General features: G+C 38.0%; 2 protein-coding genes across 2 annotated transcripts; one reads left to right on the top strand and one right to left on the bottom strand.

The window, feature by feature from the left end:
* Nucleotides 1-1,408: 1,408 nt before the first annotated feature.
* On the top strand, nt 1,409-8,417 carry LOC306872545 (uncharacterized protein). Its single transcript, XM_079421151.1, has 7 exons — nt 1,409-1,565; nt 1,734-2,051; nt 2,595-2,924; nt 5,581-5,664; nt 5,756-5,851; nt 6,048-6,091; nt 7,316-8,417. Exons 1-7 carry the CDS (start codon nt 1,526-1,528, stop codon nt 7,574-7,576), a joined length of 1,173 nt encoding a protein of 390 aa, XP_079277277.1. The 5' UTR covers nt 1,409-1,525; the 3' UTR covers nt 7,577-8,417.
* Nucleotides 8,418-10,444: 2,027 nt separating this feature from the next.
* Nucleotides 10,445-15,386, bottom strand: LOC306872919 (B-cell receptor CD22-like). The gene is made up of 10 exons (XM_079421845.1): nt 15,348-15,386; nt 15,123-15,187; nt 14,448-14,585; nt 13,936-14,190; nt 13,574-13,828; nt 12,328-12,582; nt 11,994-12,236; nt 11,814-11,910; nt 11,652-11,697; nt 10,445-11,125 (listed from the first exon to the last, which is right to left on the bottom strand). Exons 2-10 carry the CDS (start codon nt 15,163-15,165, stop codon nt 11,006-11,008), a joined length of 1,452 nt encoding a protein of 483 aa, XP_079277971.1. The 5' UTR covers nt 15,166-15,187; nt 15,348-15,386; the 3' UTR covers nt 10,445-11,005.
* Nucleotides 15,387-21,908: the final 6,522 nt, after the last annotated feature.

The following is a 21,908-nucleotide window of genomic DNA, read 5'->3' as shown; positions in this document are numbered from 1 at the left end:
CTCTGTCTTTTAGTCTGTATTTTATTTGTCACTGGTGTGAAAATCAAACACCATCACAAAATACTGTTTTCTGACAAGTTGTAAACACTGCCAGACAGATAATAATAAACTCACAGCATTGATTGAGTCAATGTTATCATGTGGAGCTCCGACAGACTGAACAAATAATCCACTTATACTGTCAGGTTCCAGAGTTTTAAGATGTATTTCATTCATTCATTCATTCATTTTATTAATTTATTTGTTTGTTTGTTTGTTGGCAGCTTGACCACAGATGTTTATATCTGGAGAATCTATTAGTATGCTTCTAAGATTGAGAAGCAAACTTTGAGCTTATGCATAGAGCTTATGCTTTTTGATGAATGACCATTCTTGGCTTAAAACTCTCTGGTTTGCCAACTACATTTGACTATTAAAGACAGACTTGTGTCCCAGTCTGATCAAGGACACAAGAGCTTCATCACACAAGTCCTCATCAGCGTTACAGGCCAGTGCTGATCATTTCCTTTTATATAGTTATACATGTTTTTATTTGACCATGAAAATAGTTTGAAAGTAACTGGAAACTGAAGTTGAGTGTTTTTGCTGCTGTATCTGAGTGACAGTGTGCCAGGAAACATGAATGTGTGAGTGCGAAGAAGCTGTCGGGTTTATTTTGAATGTGCAAAAGCACAGTAAGTTTTCTGCATGTGAGATGTTCATATACTGGGATCTCAATGTTACGTGAAAATATGTTATTACAGAGACAAATGATCTGAATACGCCATATTCATATTCATCATCACCATCATCAGTGAAAACTCAAATGATAACAGAAATCACATTAACCTCACATGATACAACACTAGCAGGTAGATATTACAGCATCAATTCTTCTTCAGATTTCCATGTCGTTTGTCTTTCACTCAGAATTAATTTCATAGTATTGAACATTAAAGATCTGTTCTCTTGTATCGTCAGACTCCTCAGGGATCTTCGTTCCCTGAAGTTTTGGTTTTGATCCTAATTGGTGTTTTCCGATGCTTCTAGTGGACATACTAAAGAATAAAAAGACTCATTGTGATTGCATTTTAATATCTTTAATGTTTTTTCATTAGCTTATACAATGTGTTAGAAGAGTTTCACATTCATCACATGCAGCTGAAAGTGTGTTGAAGTGAGAGTAAAGTAAAGTATCGGCACCCTCTAATGGCCTTCACTAGACAGACATGAGAGACACTCAAAGTGAGGATTCTAGTCTGAATAAAAATTAAAGATATATATATTTTGTAGAAGTCTCTCAAATTTTGCTTTGAAAACAAAGCTGAATTTTCAAATGTCCAAGAGTCTTGCATGTTTATGTATTATCATCACTTCTCTTTTATTTCCATCTCTCTCTCAGAGGAAGTGGGTGTCTGTCACATTCATCAGTTCATGTTAAACATGTGACCAGGAAAGAAACACTCAAACTCATCTGAACACATTGAGAGCTTCAGAAGAACTGAATCTACTAACAACAGAGAAGATCACTGAATAAGAGAGAAGAATGAAGATCATCTGGACTTTCACTCTGCTGATGATTCCTGGTGAGAATCTGAACTCACAGTAAATCACTAAAACACTACAGAGACTTTAACGTCAGCTCATGTTGTTAAATCGACTTTTTTCAGTTTTAATCAGTTTAAAACTTTATCTATGTTTAGTCTCATCTATGTACTAAGTGTTTTTTTTTTTTAAATGCTGGTTTGTTGTAGGTGTGTTGAGCTCCATCAGTGTGACAGGATATTCAGGAGGAGGAGTCAGCATCACATACAGATATGATAGAAAATATAGTAAAAATGAAAAGTATTTTTGTGGCGGAGAGTGGGCCACATGCTCTGAACTCATCAAGACTGATACTAAAAATGAATGGGTTGATTCTGGGAGATTCTCTCTGTATGACGACACAGCAGCAGCAGTTTTCACTGTGACCTTCAGAGATCTGAGTGAACAGGATTCTGGGACGTACTACTGTGCTGTTGAGAGATCAGGACTAGATCCTTACACTGAAGTTAATCTGAACGTTATAACAGGTGAGTAACTGAGACCCTCAAACCTGTGATGATCTCCACAACATCAGCACACTCAACACTGACTGTAATTACTCTGGTTCATAGATGTGACTCATATAAGATGTGTCTGTCATTAAATGTATATAAAGTATCATTAAGGTCGTTATTCTTTACACACTGATATCTGAGTTTGTGTTCAGCAGGTCAAAAGATCAGTGCTATGAGAGGATATTCAGGCGGATACGTCATTATAAACTACAAATATAAGATACAATACAAGAACCATGAGAAAATATGTCTGTAAAACTGGAGCAGATCAGTGTTTAACTCTAATAAACACAGACAGAGCAGCAGAATGGACACATGTCGGTCGATTCTCTGTTCATGATGACAGATCTGCTCGTCTCTTACGTGTGTTTATCAGAGAACTGAATGTGATCGATTCTGGAGAATATAAGATTATAGTCAGAGTTTCTGAAGACTACAGTTTCTTCTCTGAGTTTCACCTGAACATCAGAGACAGTGAGCTGCTTTCATTCACTCATGCATTTGACTCTCAAACAGCTGATTGTTGTGAGAAGAGCATCAGTCTATCAGCTGCTGCAGGAGCATCTGTGAACATCAGCTGCAGATACCCACAATCCCACAGTGCTGATGTGAAGTTTGTCTGCAGGAGATCTGGATCTGATCTCTGTGCTGAAGAGACGTCTGTGGAGGAGAGCAGAAGATGGAGCGCTGAGGGACAGATCCAGCTGTATGATGACAGAGAGCAGCAGCTCCTGACGGGAACCATCAGTCATGTGACTCGACAACATTCAGCTGAATACTGGTGTGGAGTTCAGTCTGATCAAGGACACAAGAGTTTCATCACACGAGTCCTCCTCAGCGTTACAGGTACAGATGACACTCTCACTCATGTTCATCAGAATGCAATTAATAATCAAAGCTAGCTTCCATTCAGCAGATCACAGTGTGTCTTGAATCATGTTTCCTGACTGTTCAAAGAAACTGATCACTGATGCTTGTAAGAGACCAAAGAGACAAAGCACAGTTAAAAAGAGGAAGTGTACAACAACGGAAGTGTAATTGCAAAAATGAGCTGCAGTTTATATTTCTTCAGTCTATGCAGTCAAATGTGTTATGTGTAGAATTATAATTCTGTTCTGCAAATGCAATGGTCATTGTTTGTGTTTGTGATCGTTTTATTTTTCATGTGGTTCTTCATGCTGTATGTGTATGAATAATTTACTTGCTTCATTTCATCATGAGCTGTTCAGGTGTTTTTGTCCTGCAAGTACATTCATATTCTCATTTCTGTTCATACAACTTCTCAAAACACCATCAAGTGGTGGTTTTAATTGTCTAGGTCAAGGATTTTTTTTTTTTTTTTATCAGCTGAAGATGTTTGACCTTCAAAATTTAAAAAAGTGCCCCTGAGAAAGTTCATACTTCAATAATTTAATAACACATTTGCTCGTTCAGCTCACATAAACAAATCAAATATTTAATAATTTTGGTGATCGTTTGATTTTCATTTATTTATTTTTATTCATTTATTTATATATTTTTTTCATGTTTTGATAGCTTTTCATTAACTTATAAACCTCTTGCTGTTCTGTTGTGAACCACCAGGGGTCCTGTTTGGGAAAATCCTGTTATACTGTAGATTGGGTTGTAGTTGTAGTTAGAGCCCTGCACGGGCTTCAAATTTAGGCCCTAGCCCGGCCCGTGTCCTACAGCTTATCAGAATTACTGGCCCGAGTCCGACCCGAGCCCGTCTTCCCCCCCCCCCCCTCCTAAAACAGTGTATACTACTGTTTCGGCTATTAAAATAGTTCAATTTTGTATGTAATGACAAAATTATTATATTTCGTTTAGTTTTTAATGAAGTTAATTTAGAGAAACGTTTGGAGCATTTTTGTTAGTTAAATGGTAATAAGTCCTAAGTTTTTGTTTTTTAAAGTAACGACCAAGCGGACAGCGGCAGACAGTGAGCTGATCATAGCCTATGTTTGATCAGTTTAGCCTCCTCATATCATCACGACTTGCCTAAAATAAAATCTATAGATATACTAAAACAGTTCAAGAATATAACAATGTTTAAATGTTAAACCTGCGCTATAATAATAATGTGCGCTAGCCTATATGTAAGTTTGTGAGGAGAGTGGAAGCTAAAGCGCGCTCTGCAGGACATGGAGGCACCAGCAAACACTTGCTTTTTTAGTGGAAACAACTTAAAATAGCCTACGACATTATTATTATTATTTTTATTTTTTTTGATAAAGTTAAGAGTAATACATCATTCGGACCTGTAAAGGGTGTACTCACAATACCAACAAAAGATAGTTCTTTTATAAAACAAAGAAAACAAACATGATGCGCTTTCTGCCGTCTTGAACAGGAGCGCTTCACAAAAATGAACCAAAGCTGAGCGAATACATGCCTCATAGACATGATAAACATATCTATAGAAAGCTTTAAATTATCACTTAACGAAAAAAAAAAAATTGAAAACAAAAACTCTTTTATTATAATCTTAATCGTAATCAATAAAGATGTATTTCTCTCTAAAGGCGCGTCTAATGAGGAGACGGCGAGTCAGGATCAGCAACTTCATCCTTGCAACACGGACTCAGAAAACATTAGTTTATTAGTAAATAGTTCAAATATCTCCTTACTATTTCCCGCAGACACATTCATGGTTATGTTTGCTGGGGCTTTGCAGCAAGCTTTAGCCTATTGCGTGCATTTGAACGCAGAACTATTCAGCTGCGCTGAAGTCACTTGCGCTCACTGCTGCTGCGGGACACTAAACACCATCGAGCTGTTCTCAGTCGTGGCAGCATGGTCTCCTGTTGTTTCCACCAGCGCGGCAATTTTTTTCATCATGGATGTCTAAAACATAAAAATAAGAAGAGACATAAAACAGACCCGAGGCCCGGTCCGCATCTGAATTCTGACGTGAAAATTGGCCCGAAGCCTGGCCCTAGGGGCGTAAAAAAGTCGGGGCCCGTCGGGCCCGGGCCGAAATGCATGGCTCTAGTTGTAGTATTTACAAGCAGCTTTCTTGAGAAAGGCTACAGCAGCGTGTGAATGCAGGAACTAGATATCTAGAGACAGTTTGAAGTGTGTGGTCATTTGGTATTACAGCAGTGTTTGGTGTTGCAACATTAGTGTGGCCTCAGTATTACTACAGTATTTGTCATTTGGATGTGCAGTAGAAGTGCCACACTTTACCACACTTGTACTGCAGTTAAGGAATCTTGCAGATCAAAATGCTAAAATAGTTTTTGTCTTTCAATTGTGCTGTTTTGTATTGTTCACTATGTGCTTATTTTGCTTATGTGCTTATTTATAAGTTCCTAAAAGTCAAATGAACTGCTTGTGGTTTTGTTTTCTGGGTGTCTGTGCTTCAGCAAACATGAATTCAGGACAGAGGAGGTGTGAATGAGATCAGTAACAGACACGTTACTGAAGATCTGTGCGTTTAAAAAAAACAAACAAACAAACAAAAACAGCTTATCTCTTCATGTTATTGTTTTGGACACAGATGTTCTGAAAACGACATCATCATCATCTGTTTTCGAAACATCCACATCTAACTTCACATCAGCGCCTCCTCGCATGCTAAAAGGTGCCTGTGTGCTAAAATATAAACATCTGATCTGATATTCAGCCCAGAGTGATCAGACTGATTGATCTGATTGTTTCTCTTGTGTTTTCAGAGTTACCTCTGATCATCTCTCTGGTTCTGGTTCTTCTGGTTCTGATCATCGTTGGTGTCTTGTTACTGTTTCTCTATAAGAAGCATCAGTCTCCAGGTAAATCTCCTTTAGATACAGAAAGTCCCATTCATATTGGGTTTAAAATGAAGATTTGTTTTTCCACTTTGATTATATCGCCACCTAATGGCTACAACTACAAAATACAGATATTTGATGATGTGTGAAAACATTTCCATTAGACATCAGCGTGGAAATGTGATATAATATCATTAATTTAAGACTGTTTTGGCAGGTGGTAAATCGTCATCTCAGACTGGAGCAGGAAAACATGAACCGGTCAGTCCAGTTACTGTATAAAATAATGTTATTTTTTATTCATAATGAAATATGCCTCTGCAGCAAATGAGCTCAAAAAGGGACATTTATATAAATAATTACAATTAATGAATTATTTATATCAATTGCCAGTAGTAACTGTGGCAGAATTAAATTGCCGTCAACTAATCTGTTTGTCCAAACATTCAGTGTAATTTCATATCGACTCCAAGAAAGGATATTTTATTGGCCACAGAAAATAACTTTCTTACAGTATTAATTAGGGCTGTGCAAATAATCAAATGCGATTCATCTGCGATTTGATATTGCGTAGCTTGTCAGCGAACTACGGCTCTATGTATTAAATGCCTCTCCATCTGAAAGCAAGTGAAGGAGATTAACTACTAATCACAGAACCGGCTTTACTGACTAGATGCACATGATCATCGCATTGGATTATTTGCACAAGCCCTAGTTCTAATGGATTAGAGCATGTAGCTAGATCGGATCGTAAAAGGGACATTATTCAGAAGTGGTGACAGAATCAGAAGCTCATGTCATTTGTGCACAAGGGTTTTATTAACTAAACGCTAACACACATAACTAATGATCTAAACAAACAAACATACAATCACTCATTCATGTGGGAAGGGCAAGTGAGAATGAAGCCATTAGAGAAACAAGAAAATGTGGAAAATGAGTCAGTTAACCACCTGAGCAGAAACCATCAGTGCCGGGTTTACACCGGGATCTACAGCTTATACTAAACCTCTGGTTAATTTAGTTAAATGTACGATACTTGCATTGCCTTAGTCGTTGACCAAGCGTCTGGATGCAGTCTTGGATGAAAGTCTTGATCGTTTGAAGGTTTGGTGGTGTTGTAATTGCAATCTGGTGTTGGTTTTTCTATGAATTAATTAGAGAAGAGTCAATTTTTATGGGCATTATGTGTCTTTCCTAAGGGGAAATGGAGTGAGAGTTGCTCTGCCTGCATTCCTTTGAGCAATAAAACTAGTGTTATCAGATGATTTGTCTTTGGTCGCCATGGAACCAGAGGCCTGTTATGCCTTTTTGCATTTCAGGGGAAGGGTCCACAGACCCTCATAGTTGCATTGTTGTTTGGGTGAGAGGGTGTTAGGGATTATTTGCTAAACATAACAAATAGTTGTGTCTAATTGGTCCAAATGCTACATCTCCATAATGAAAATCTTCAGAGCTGTAAATAATTTATCTGTCTCCCTGCAGGTTTCTCACACTGGTTGTGATTATGAGGACATTAAAGACACTCGGCAACAATTACCCACAAACCCCTCTGATTCTTCTAACACTGTTTATGCCACAGTTCAGGAAGCCACTGGTGACTCTCAGATCTTGATCACATCTGCTGAGGATCTGAATTACGCCGTGGTGAATTTCCAGAAGAAAGCAGACTGTCCTGTCAGTGTCAGATTGAGGAATAATCAGGATTACAGTGAATATAGTACTGTCAATCATCTCACTGCCTGACCAGCCTGCACTGTAAAACCTGACAAGTTAGGTTTTTAACTCAAACTGTTTGAAATCAACTGAAATAAAAGATCAAGATCTGATTAAACAACTCCACAAACAGCATCACCAGCTCCACTTATTAATAACCAGACTGACTTTACTTTTGACAGATGTCTACAGAAGATCTTATTGGCCCGGTTTCACAGACAGGGTAATTTTTATAGACATGCCTTAGAAAAAAAACCATTACTGGTGTGTCTCCTGAGACAAAACAAGGGCACTGACATATTTCAAGATCAATCAGTTCAGGTTTCTTTCAGTTGAAACAGCTCAGACTTCAATTTTAGTCGGGGACTAGGCTTAAGCCTTGTCTGTGGTGTCACAGCAGTAATTCTCACACTGAGGATGTTTTTATGTTTGTCATCAAGAACACTGAATATTTCTTCCTTATTCCTTGTGCTGTAAATCATCTCAATGGAGTCTTTTTCTTCTTTGAATATGATTTTTACATCATTAACATGATTCTGAGAATATTCACAGCTGAAGGTGGCGTTTTCTCCATCACTCACCATCACTCTCTTCGACACTTTACAACATGAATCTGTCATTTACAAAATAAAGAAATGCATTTCCTACAAATATTTTTTTTTTAATTATTATAATTTTTTTTTTTTACTAAACAAATTTGGATCATAAAATAACTGACCTTCTTTCACATTCAAAGTGATATTGATGAACCATTTGCCTTCAACCCCAATCCTGTGTGTTCCAGCATTTTGCATGTCTAGTTCTCGAATGTAGATCATGAGACCTCCATATTCATTGCAAAATAAAGTGAATCGTCCTTCATTAATCCATTTATTATGTTTCATATTGTTTATTATTGTTTTCCACTCATGTAGCTTATACATATATTTAACAGAGTCACTGAACCAGAGTTTCCCAGAATCAACAAGAATGCTTCCTCCAGAATATCCCGTGACGCTAAAGCATCTCACTGCATCTGTCAATCAGATTGATACTGTGATCAGAAAGATGATGAACAGAAAACAGCATCATTACTGCAGTGATGAAAGAGAAAAGCTCTGACCTGAGATCAGGTAGAAAGTGAAGAAGATGAGGAGGATCTTCATTGTGACTTGAGTTCAGTCTTCTTTATGCTGAATGATCTCTGTGTGAATCTCTCTGTCTCTACATCTGTCTGCTTTAGTTACTTCCTCTTTATTCAGCTCTTTATCAGTAATGAGCAGCTTTACTGGCTCCTCCCACCATCACCACTGACTGAAGATCACATTAATCACACTGAAAGAGCGCCACCTACTGGAGGATACAGTGTCTGTCACTGAGAGCTCATACAGGTAACTCCAAGTACTTCAGAGTGCAATCTGGACAATTCCATTGGTTTATAACATGGCAAATCTTATTGGTGTAGACCCGAGCATGCATTCCTTAGTTTACGATTTTGTAATTGATTTGGCCATATTACAGAAATAGTATGTGCTAACTCTAGAATCATAGTCCTATCTTAATTATTATCTGTTTAGTAACCATGGTAATTTTAGTCAGATGAAGTCATTGTTTACAAATAAACTCTTGATGACAGCACCTCCGGGTTCTTCAGGCTGAATAGCTCTTTATCCATATTTCCTTGAGTATCAGCACTAAATTGGGATTTTATACGCAATTTACTGTATTTTAGAAATGGACAAACACGAACATAAGCGGCTGATTTTACGTTTTAAAGCACACCCGTTTTGTGTTGTTGTTTAATACTGCTCAGGTATGGTGCCAATTTATAATCAGATGTTATACTGTGGAAGTTAATTTCTTTAACTCTCTATGGGATATTTATAAATGACGCTAAGACAATTACATTTACAATTCAATATTAATGTTCAACCAACACAATTTTAATTTAGTGATGTCAAATTACATCCCCTTCAGCGGCTATTTGCACTAAGTGTAAATATTGATAGATTTATTGTAAATAGCATATTTTCCTAGCGATAGATACTATTTACACTAAGTGCAAATAGTGATGGATGCTATTTACACTATGTTAAAATAGCAAGATTGTCTGCTATTTATACTACTTATTGCAAATAGTGTCAATTATCTGCGCCTCAGTATTGAAGTACATTATAAAACAGTAGGCAATAATAACGTATTGAATGTAAATTATAGTTTTAATTCAAATTATTAAATAGATGCCACCTTATTGGGACAATAAAGCCCTCCCTACACCTGCCCTAACCCTACCCGATACTTTTATTTTCAACTTTTTGATTACTTCTTTCATTTTTATTGAAAACAAATGCCTTTCCGATGCAATATAAGATTTGAAAAGGGAGAAAAAAAAGTTAGGCAAAAGGCGGGCTTGAACTTGTTGCCGAACGTGTCAAAAACCACATGTCTTACCATCTACACAACTGATACCAATATAAAGTTAGTGTATTTTTGTAGTGTTGGCTATCCCAATCACACTTTGGTGGGCGGAGTTAGTGTAAATAGCCTTTGCCAACAAGGTGGGCTATTTGCACTTAGTGTAAATCGACTCCAAAAATGTATTAGCCATGTGCTTCACATTTTTGGTAACTAAGTAGTAAAGGAGATATTAGCACATGTTAGGTCACATGCTCTCAAAGCTCCATATCAAGCTCATTTTAGACTACAAAATACATATAAATTCAAGTTATAAAAATATAATCGTACATCCAAATGTGTTTTTTTTTTGTCATTTTTAATGCACTTTTATAAAAACAACAACTCAGAGACCAACAAATCTGAGCGTCATACATAACTGTCAAAGTCCTATTATGCAATGCAGTTTTAGACATTTTCACGCACGAGTTCCAAATCAAATATAGCAGCACAAGAAAAAAATGTAATGTTCAAAAAGATTTTTAATGTATTTTTGAAACAGTAAGACATTTTCACTTTTTTTGTTAGATAATGAAAAAGCATCTTAATGTATTTGAAGTTTCAGGCAATTTGGCAAAATAGTTTAACCTAATGGGACAACGTCAGTTATAAATGACGGATCCCTAAATAAAAGGTCAAAGGTCACATGAAGAAAACTAATTTTGGAAAATAATTTAATATATTTAAAATATAACATCAATTATTTTTAAGCTGTAAATTCACAATTACTCCTATAGAGGGTTAATTGAGCTACTTCATGCTGCCAATCATGAAAGTATTGTAGAATGGAAGCAGGTGTGGGACTCAGAGAACCATCTCAGACACGTATCAGAACTTAATTAACATTCAGACCGCAGCTGTTACAACAGGAGCAACTTCATTTACATTAAGGGCAGTAAACTGTAAGTGTATAAAAGGTTTGAGCTTAGGATGCTCTGGGTTCATTCTGACTCCGTTGAACCCACTAAATGTACTCTGTCACTGCTGCTGCAATAAACATCTTCATGGAGATCGTCCAAGTCCTCATCACTTTTTCTTACATACTGTAGTTTTTGAGATTTCAGTTACTGTGATTGTGTTGTACTGGTCTGAAGATCTGGACCTGGGATCAAGAGCTGTATATGAGCCTGCGCTGGGAACATCATTCTACAGGGAAGCAGAAAGAAAGATGCACACGCTCACACACACACATCTCTGCCTGTAGGAACATGCTAATTTTGTATTATTTGTGACCCTGGAACACAAAACCAGTCATAAAAAAAATTGAGATTTATACATCATCTGAAAGCTGAATAAAGAAGCTTTCCATTGATGTATGGTTTGTTAGGATATTTGACCAAAATACAATTATTTGAAAATCTGGAATCTGAGGGTGCAAACAAATCAAAATACTGAGAAAATTGCCTTTGAAGTTGTCCAAATAAAGTTATTATCAATGCATATTACTAATCAAAAATCTAATTTTCATATATTTATGGTAGTACATTTACAAAATATCTTCATGGAACATGATCTTTACTTAATATCCTAATGATTTTTGGCATTATAAAAAAAAAATGATAATTTTGACCCATTTTTGGCTATTGCTACAAATATACCCCAGCGATGTAAGACTGGTTTTGTGGTCCAGGGTCACATTTAATTTTATTCTGTGTTTCTTTGATCATCTCACCTCATAGTCATGTAAAGCAGATCTTCTTTTCATAATTTTTCTCTCTCTGTCAGAAAAGGAAACATAAGTAATTTAATTGTTTCATATATAATTCATTACCAAATATCCTTTTTGCATTAGTTTAAAAGAAGATATTTAAATTATCTTTATTATTTAATTTACACTATAAATAGTACGATGATGATGATGATGATGATGATGAATAATCCTCCAGATGTTGCTGCGATCACGATCACATTCCCACCAGCTCCACGATGAACTGAAAGAGGAAGATCATCATAATTAACTCTCCAAACTGATGCATGATGTGAAGATACAGGAGTGTGTTAATAAAATCTTCACCTGTGACAGTAACAGCGTCTGATCTCTGAGATCCATGTTGATTGTGAGCCTCACAGTAGAAGCGTCCACTCTGTAGTGCACTGAAACTCTGTCCAGATCCAACAGATGAGCTTTGATCCTCCTTAAACCAGCTGAAGTTCAGAGCAGGTGGGTTTGAATCACTGCTGCAGATCAGAGTCACTGAATCTCCCTCCACTATTTCAGCAGACCCAGTTATGGACACCACTACATTTCTTGGAGCATCTAAAATAGAAATTAAACATCTCATCAACAGTGATAAAACACACTGGAACTGGCGGAGCTATTGTCAGTTCTTGCACCAGCATTCACTTACACATCACATTCAGCATCACAGCATCAGAGTATGTCTCTCCATGTTTATTTCTGGATCTGCACTTGTAATCTCCACTGTGATCAGGGCTGATCTTTGAGATGCTGTAGATTCTTCCAGATCCTACAAACGTTCCTCCTTTAAACCAGCTGATTTCTGCAGGTGGGTTTGAATCACTGCTGCAGCTCAGAATCACTGAATCTCCCTCCACTATTTCACCAGATGGACTGATAAACACTGAGATGCTCTTTGGAGGATCTAACACAGAAAAAAACATCAATGTCATTAAGTATCACAACAGGGGTGTAGCGTCTGGGTATGCAGGGTATGCACATGCATATGGGCTCGGGCTGATTGGGGGCCCACCAAGGGGGACCATTTAATTAAAAAGAGGGAACAAATTTTTAATTCATGGCCTAAATAAATGAATATATTTTCTGCATGTCGTGCAGGGCTCGGTAATGTGTGCATTTGTTATATTTCTGTCGTAAAACTGCATCATTTTTTAACACTACGTGTAAATTCTGCATTGCCACGGCCAAATAAAATAATAATAATTTTTAATAAAAAAACAAAAAAAACGTTATATTGTTGGCTTTTCTGAGGTCAATGTTATCTTATGACTGTTATGACTATACACAGGCTGTTTTATCAATGATTTTCGATACACCGTTTGATTGACCGATTAGCCTACGTGAGACATTCGTTCAAGTTGTTCTGATTTTTTTCACCATGTCTTCTGATATTCATTCATGTTTATCTCATGCTGGAACTAATTGAAATAAATAGATGATTTATTCACCTGCTGCTTGAACTGAATACAGTGGTTTCGCGCCACATTAAAGAGCGGAAAAACACATTTATTGTTTGTATTTCAAGATAAAATTGACAGAATTTAAAGTCTACGATTTGGGCTATGTTAAAAGTAACAAAACACGCTTATTGAGATTATTGGGTGGCTAGCGCGCTACAAATAATGAATAGACTTGAAAACGTTAAATATTATTTCCAAACATTAATACTGTCAATAAAACAGCTTGAGAATAGTCATGTAATGTTATTTACCTCAGAAAAGACAACAATAAGCAGCGTTGGAGCCCACATTAACCTATAACATTTGGGGGGGCCCGTACAAATGTTTTTGCATATAGGCCCGGAGCTGACTTGCTATACCACTGTATCACAATAAATTTGACAGTCCATGTCTGGAGGATTTCAAGTCACAGTTACTGAACCATAATTAACTCACACATGATGTTTAAAGTCACAGCTTCAGAGTATTTCTCTCCTTGTTCATTGATGGATCTGCACGTGTATTCTCCACTGTGATCAGAGCTGATCTTTGAGATCCTGTAGATCTGTCCAAAATTCAGATATGTTCCTCCTTTCAACCAGCTGATTTCTGCAGGTGGGTTTGAATCACTGCTGCAGCTCAGAGTCACTGAATCTCCCTCCACTATCTCACCAGACGGACTGATAAAGACTGAAACGCTCTTTGGAGGATCTACCACAGAAAAAACATGAATGCCATTAAGTACCACAATCAATTTGAAATCATAGATTATGTTTGTAGGATTTCAAGTCACAGTTACTGAAACATCATTAACTCACACATAACGTTTAAAGTCACAGCATCAGAGTATTTCTCTCCATGTTCATTGATGGAGCTGCAAGTGTATTCTCCACTGTCATCAGATCTGATCTTTGAGATGCTGTAGATCTGTCCAAAATTCAGATATGTTCCTTCTTTAAACCAGCTGATTCCTGTAGGACAGTTTGAATCACTGCTGCAGCTCAGAGTCACTGAATCCCCCTCCACTATTTCACCAGATGGACTGATGAAGATCACTGGTTTCACGGGAGGACCTACAGGATAAATATTTGAAATATTATTTTTAATCACCAGTTCATCATTGAAGGCTTAAATGTAAAGGTAAACTTCATGAGATCAAGATCTTCCAGACCAGAGTAAGGCAATAATTTCAACTGAAAGAGTCATTGCATAAAGTACAAGGAAAGCCCAAATATATATATATATATATTTTTACCAGTGTCATTTATATCACTGGAGACTTCAAAGAAAAAGGTACACAAATAAAATATAAAAAATACACAGTACTTACATCTGGCATTGGGCAGCTGATTAGGTGATATGGGATGGGGAACGTGTGGGTATGGACAAGTATAACAGCACATTGGGAATGGTGACCCACAAATGCAGGAATGGCTGTAAACATCCCAACAACAGCGGCCATAAACACCTGAAACCATAAACGGATAGTTCACGCAAAATAGATTTTTTTTCATAAATACTATCCCCTCATGCTCATCATATGCATATTGTGCCGAACACTTACTGACTGATTGATGATATTTTATTGTCCCTTTTAAGGGAAATTTGTTTTGGGCAGTACATATGAAGCTGCATAACAAGAAAACCACATCAATAACATTAACACAGTCATTTCCTTTACACTAGAATTCAACAGTCTTGTAGCTGAAGGAACAACGGAGTTCTTATAGCATATTTATCTAAACCTGGGAGTGAGGAAACATTTACTAGATGGAAGTGGTTCGGATTCTGGATAGAGCACATGAGAAGGGTCCAGAGTAAAGTTTACATTATACTGTATTACTGATTAACACACACACACACACACACACACACACACAAGTTTGTCAGTTAGGATTCAACAGGGAGTCCAATGATTGGCAGATCCCCAGCTAAAGAATGCAACAAATTACAGGATTGTTTAATAAGCGACTATGTAACATTTGTTAATTATCCAATAACTCACCATGAATCATGAGCAGAAACACCAGAGCAAGAGGAGGAGCCATTCAGACTGATGCCACTACAAGACTAACATAACACACATCATGTGAAAAACACAATCTTTAGCTTCAAAATCTCCATAAATCAGTTTCCATGGAGAATATGTCCTATTGAATAAGTCAGTGGGTTGTACAATATTATTAATCAGACCATATCCACATATTAATATTGACACATTAACTCTTACCGTGTTCTGGAGAGTCTGATCTCCAGCAGGCGTTAAACTGAATTCACATGGTTAACATGGTTTGTTTTAAAATGACCATGCAGACAGAAATATTTCTTCCTCTTTTTTGGGTGCTGCCCACACATGCAACTTTAAATAGCTTTCTATCATGATCCAATAGTACTTATTGATAAATAAACCCAATATGCTTAAACAGTTAACGTAATAGTTTTGCTTTTGGACGTATTTGGATTGAAGAGACATTCAGGTAAAATCAAATAAAAAAATAAAACTGAGTTTTTATACCGGCCACTCTTTCTTCCTGTAAAAAAATAAATAATAATAAAATAAAAAATCTGAAGAATTTGAAACACATCTTGAGTAAGATTATATGTCGTAACTTTGACCACAGACAGACAAGTTGTTCTTCAACATCCTTGAGAGATTTTTTTTTTAACTTCAGGTTATTGGAAAAAGAGAAGTGACAGTAAGTGGTGGGTAGAAGTGGGTGGAACAGGAAAAAAACCCCAAAAAACATCCAGAATCCCAACCACACAATGAATCAGAGCCCACTGACAGTGTCTCAACGCACGCTACTGATCAAAATAATCTAAATGATGCCTGTGTTCTCCCCAACTCTACAGCACCCCACATTTTTCAAATTTAAATAAATGATAAATAAATAAACATTGCTTCGTCGTGTCCAACATAGACAGCCTTAGACTGTCTGCATTAATCCAGATACATTTGAAAATGTTTTTTTAATTTCAAAACGTTCTCCTTCCACATTAAAGTTTCTCATCCACACTCAAATGTCAGAAAACCTTCAATTCCCCTTACTTTGCATGCATAAAAACTTACAGATATAGAAGAGACATAATACGTTTTCATGCAGTTCTTCTGGCAGGATCATTTTATTTAGGAAAATATCTCACTATTCACTGATGCATCCTGGTCACACTATTATATGTTTGATCTAAAACACAGCTGCCCGTATGTTTTGCCACAGGACAACAATTGAAAATATTATTTCAGTCACCTTTGCTGGACTGTAATATGAAGAGTGCACAAAATAACATAGCACATGACAGGCACAATACGGTTATAAACATACTGTAGATATCTATTAAAACAACTTCCTCTGACTGTTCATTTATGTCACACATGAACACATTTTCTTTTAGATTTCTGTCAAAGAAACAACTCATATGATCCATATTGTAACAGAAAGAAAAACTGTGTGATTGTGTATCTATTGACTATTGAGGATATTTTATATCTTTATTGATTATATTGCGAAGATCTGTTTGATGTCCAGCAGCCGTTAAACTGAGTTCACATGGTTAACATGGTTTGTTTTAAAATGCCCATTCAGACTGAAAGGTTTCTTCATCTTTTTTGGGTGCTGCCCACACAGGAAACATTAAACAGCTTTCCATCACGATCCAATGGCATTTATTGATAATTAAACCCAATATGCCTAAACAACAGGAAATGAAGATGACATCTTTTATTCTTGTTTTTGTTGTTGTTGTCCATCACTGATCAGTAAATGACATATTTCTTTTCTCTCTTACTGAAGTAGTAGGACTTTATAGTTTCACTTGCTTTTGCACATATTAGGATGGAGAGATGTTCAGGTTTAAATCAAAAATAAAACTCTGTTTTTATACTGGCCGCCGTTTCTTCCTGGAAACATTTTCTGAATTTTGAGACATATGTTGCATAAGACTGGTTTGCGTCACTTTGACCACAGAGAAGTTATTTTTGAACCTACTTGAGAGATGTTCTTTTTGCCTTCAGATTACTGAAATTAAAACCATTATTTCTCAGCTGAAGTTGCCTCTAGATGGAAATGTGATGGAAAAAGTATGAGATGGAAGGGAAACATTATATTTCAATTCTTACAAAAGTTGCTCAGGGAATTACATTTTTTAGAGAGCACAAAAACACTGAAATATAATTTTTAATACTTATGTCCCTTCAGAGGCTACCTAGCTTAAAACTTGTTTAGTCAAACTGAATGATTACAAACACGCAAACAGTTTCACTACAAATAATCATCATCGGCCACTTTGACAGACCAGTGATCAAACTCTATCTGTATCCACTGTTGTGAGCATTTTCCTGTATACATAACATGTAATTATGCAAACATAAATGATTTTGTTGTGAAAGACCCAATATTAACTGAATATTAACCCAATCACATATGGTACGTTATTTTTGTGTTTAACAACGGCCTAGTGCAGCTCACAAAACAATCACTCCTACCAGGTATATTGTTTTGAATTTAGCTCCACAATGACCTGGAACTGACTACCTAGGCTTCAGCAGAAGTAAATAAAGATTTAACCCTTATTCGACCTTTTGGACATTTTTGTCCTGTTTTTTGTTTTTTATCATTTGGCTCATGTTATTGCCAGCTGCATACATTTTGGAACAGGTGTGTATTTTTTACTGGAATTTTACTATTTCACCCCCATTTCCTTTAATAAATCTATTTTGCACTAGATACAAAAAATAGTTCCTCTCCAGACCTTAAGGACAAAAATGTCCGCACTGAAACTTGCAATTTTTCATCGCAGTGCTATTTAACTGTACAACGATGCAATGTTTGTTAATAGGCTTTCATTCTGTTTGAAAGGCTTTAAAATTATTTGTGCCAGATGGTGCCATTTTTTCAGGTTTGGTCTATAAAGCAAATAGCTTTAGTTTTCTGCTTCTGCATATTATAGAGCCAATTGGATAAATAATACAGCCATAATTGATTGGGTGTGTTGGTATGGATGTCAGAGTGTGGTTTGTATGTGTGTCATAAAAAAAAAAGTGTGTGTGTGTGCATGTTTATGTGGTTTATGAGGACACAAATGTGTATAATGACATGGGTATGACAGAGGTATTACAATATGAAGGTGGTTTATGAGGACACTGCCTATGTCCCCGTAATTCAAAAGGCTTAAAAAACATACTAAATGGTGTTTTTTTGAAAATCTAAAAATGCACAAAGTCTCCTGTGAGGGCTAAGTTTAGGTGTAGGGTTGGTGTAGGGCAATAGCACACACAGTTTGTTCAGTATAAAAACCATTACGCCTATGGAGAGTCCCCATAAACCACAAAAACCAACATGCGTGTTGTTGTGTTGAGAAGCATACAATATTTGATGTTCAATTCATAGTAATTGCTTACTTTAACACAGTAATGTGGAACTGCACCACTAGGAGCTCTAGTGAGAAATTGTGTTGAGTAGTGCGATGAAGAAGAATAAAGTTTGGGATGTGAGTGGTATACCGCATGGAGTGTGTTCTGTTTTAAGTGTGAAAACACCACAAATTGGCGACGAGGATGAGCGCTTCAGTGCCGAGCCCGCCCCCGTTTCTTTCTGTTAGCGGGGAGCCACCGATTCCATTTGACACGTGGCAGAAAATCTTCCAAAATTACATGATAGTCATCCAGGCAACCGGAGATGCATGGCCGGAGAGACGCAGACGAGCAGTCTTGCTGCACTGCTTGGGGACGGAAGGTCAGCGTCTGTTTTATACTCTGCCAGAACAAGGTACTACTTTTGATGAAGCAATGGCCGCACTTCAGAAACACTTTGTGCCTAAAGTTAACGTTGTCGCCTGCCGTCACACGTTCAGACAACGTGTGCAAAGAGCGGATGAAACTATTACGCAATACGTTGCCGCTTTAAGAGCGTTAGCAGCCCCATGTGCTTTCGGGGCAATGGAGAGTGAAATGCTCCGTGATCAGTTGATCGCGAATGCGTCATTGACTGCAGTAAAGGACAAATTACTGTTAGAGGACGACCTCACTCTAGAGAAATCTATTACAATTGCATGTCAAGTGGAAGCTGCAGTTAAAAATTCGTCATTGCTCTGTAATTCCACTGCTACTGCCATGAAGTCGGTACAAGCCATTAGTATGGATACTAAGTATGGCAGAGGGGGAAATCGCGCACGTTCAACCAAGAAGTCACAATTTGCTCAGAGACGATCGGAGGATCGAAAACAAACAATGACCGTTCAGCAACGTCGACAATGCTTCAGATGTGGATCAGATAAACATCTGGCAAATGATAAAAACTGCCCTGCTGCTAAAGTGACATGCAGACACTGTGAAAAAAGAGGACACTTTGCTAGAGTATGTAAGACAGCAGTGAGTGAAGTAAGAGAGGTGGTAGTTCCAGACGTGACTGTACTCTGCGTGGATAACATAAACAAATCTGTTACATCCAATGATAAGATCACCTGTGAAGTGAATATTGAAGCACCAAGAGGTCATAAACATAAGTTACAACTGGTTGTAGATACGGGTGCATCAGTTTCCATACTTCCAGAAGATCTGTATAAGAAACACTTCTCACAATGCACCCTGAGTAAGCCAAAAATCAAACTTGTCACGTATGTAAAAGAGAACCTACCAGTTATTGGTTGCTTATCAGCATTAGTGGGTGTCCCAGAAAATGACAATGTAGTTGCAGCTAGTTTTTATGTAGTGACTGCAGGATCTCCCTTGTTAGGGTTAGATCTAATAAGACTGCTGAACTTGAACATTGTAAGCGGGAAAGTAAAGCACATAGACAATGAAGGTGGAATCTCAGCTGCACCTCTTCATATGACTCAGCATCCCACAAGTCCCGTGTACACAGTATCACCTGTATCTGCTACTCACCTTGGATGTGTAAAAGGATTCATCCACAAAGTGCAAGTTAATTCAACAGTCACACCAATACGTCAAAAATTGAGACGCTTACCTCTCAGCATCCGCAAGGAGGTGTCCACTGAGCTTAATCGTCTCCTTACAGCGGGTGTAATTGAACCAGTTGATGCTTCAGAATGGGTTAGTCCGTTGGTGGTGGTACGTAAGCGTGATGGACACATTAGACTTTGTGTGGACCTCCGTGAACCCAATAAGAGTGTGATTATGGATTGCTACCCATTACCTCACATGGAGGACTTGTTTACAGAACTTGCAGGTGCTTCACATTACAGTCAAATTGATCTGAGCTCCGCTTACCACCAGCTACCTCTCCATCCTGACAGTCGTAATCTGACAGCGTTCATAACGCACGAAGGCCTTTTCCGTTTTACTCGGGTTCCGTTTGGACTAGCTTCAGCGCCGTCAGCCTTCCAAAAAATGATGCAAACGGTCCTAAAAGAGCTGGAAGGGGTAAGGAATTACTTAGACGACATTATAGTCTATGGTAATTCTCAGGAGGCCCATGATAAGCACCTCCAAGATGTTCGCCAAAGGCTAGACGAGGTTGGCCTGCAGATTAACTTTGAGAAAAGCTCTTTCAACCAAGCAAGCATTCCATTCCTTGGTCATGTCATTTCAAAAGAAGGACTACGTCCCAGCCCAGACCACCTAACTGCCATTTCAGAAGCACCTCGACCTACAGATATGGTAACGCTCCGTTCGTTCCTAGGACTCACGTCATGGTTCAACAAATTTCTCCCAAACTACGCTACTGTGGTCGAGCCACTGCGGCAGATGCTCAGAGCTGATGCAAAATCGCCACTACAGTGGAGTAAAAAGACTGTTGAAAGCTTTGAAATGCTTAAGAGAATGCTGCTGGAGAGCCCTGTTCTTTCTATTTATGATCCTTCTCTTTCCACATTCATTACTACAGACGCCTCAGATTACGGCCTGGGTGCTGTTCTGACACAGTTACATCCTGATGGTGTCGAACATGTGGTAGCTTTTGCATCCAGGACGCTATCAACGTCTGAGAGGAAATACTCTACTGTGGAGAAGGAGGCACTTGCATGTGTTTGGGCGGTAGAAAAGTGGAGAACGTATGTGTGGGGACATCGTTTCACTTTAAGAACTGATCATCAGGCCCTGACCACTCTTCTCTCCACAAAGGGCATGAATAGAGCAGGCATGAGGGTAGCTCGTTGGTCTGCTAGGCTCCTGTGCTTCCAGTATGATGTGCAGTACCGTCCTGGTAGTAAAAACTGTGTGGCGGATTGTCTGTCCCGTATGCCATTGAGCCACACAGACACCACTGTATCCATTGAACAGGATTTGATTTCTGAAATCGCAGAAATTCAGCCTTTTCTGACTGCGTTGCCGCTTGTGGACTTCAAAGCTGAATGCGAGGACTGTCCAGAACTGTCTCAGTTACGTCAGACAATTCAGACAGGTTGGCCTAAATTGCAAAAGTCTGTCTCCAGTGACTTACGTCCATACTTCCCGATCAGACATGAACTGGCTGTTGAATGTCCATTGATCTTCAGAGGGAATCGTTTGATTGTTCCTATGGCACTCCGGGAACGCCTCATCCATCTGGCGCATGAGGGACATCAGGGGCTGGTTCGAACCAAACAGCGTCTAAGAGAGCTGTATTGGTGGCCGCGAATGGACGATCTTGTCCACACGATCCTGTCCGCATGTGAGACCTGCCAGGCCAGTGATAAATCGGCCAAAACATTTACAGCTCCAATGCAACCAGTGGAGTTCCCAAAAGGCCCATTTCAACATGTTGCTATTGATATAGTAGGACCTTTTGAAAAGGGAGCTACTGATTGTAAGTTTGCAATAACACTGATTGACTATTTCAGTAAATGGCCGGAA

This window comes from Barbus barbus (genome assembly GCF_936440315.1).
Source record: "Barbus barbus genome assembly, chromosome: 7".
Classification (NCBI taxonomy): domain Eukaryota; kingdom Metazoa; phylum Chordata; class Actinopteri; order Cypriniformes; family Cyprinidae; genus Barbus; species Barbus barbus.
Note: the sequence above shows the minus strand (reverse complement) of the source record. Positions and strands in the feature narration are given on the sequence as shown.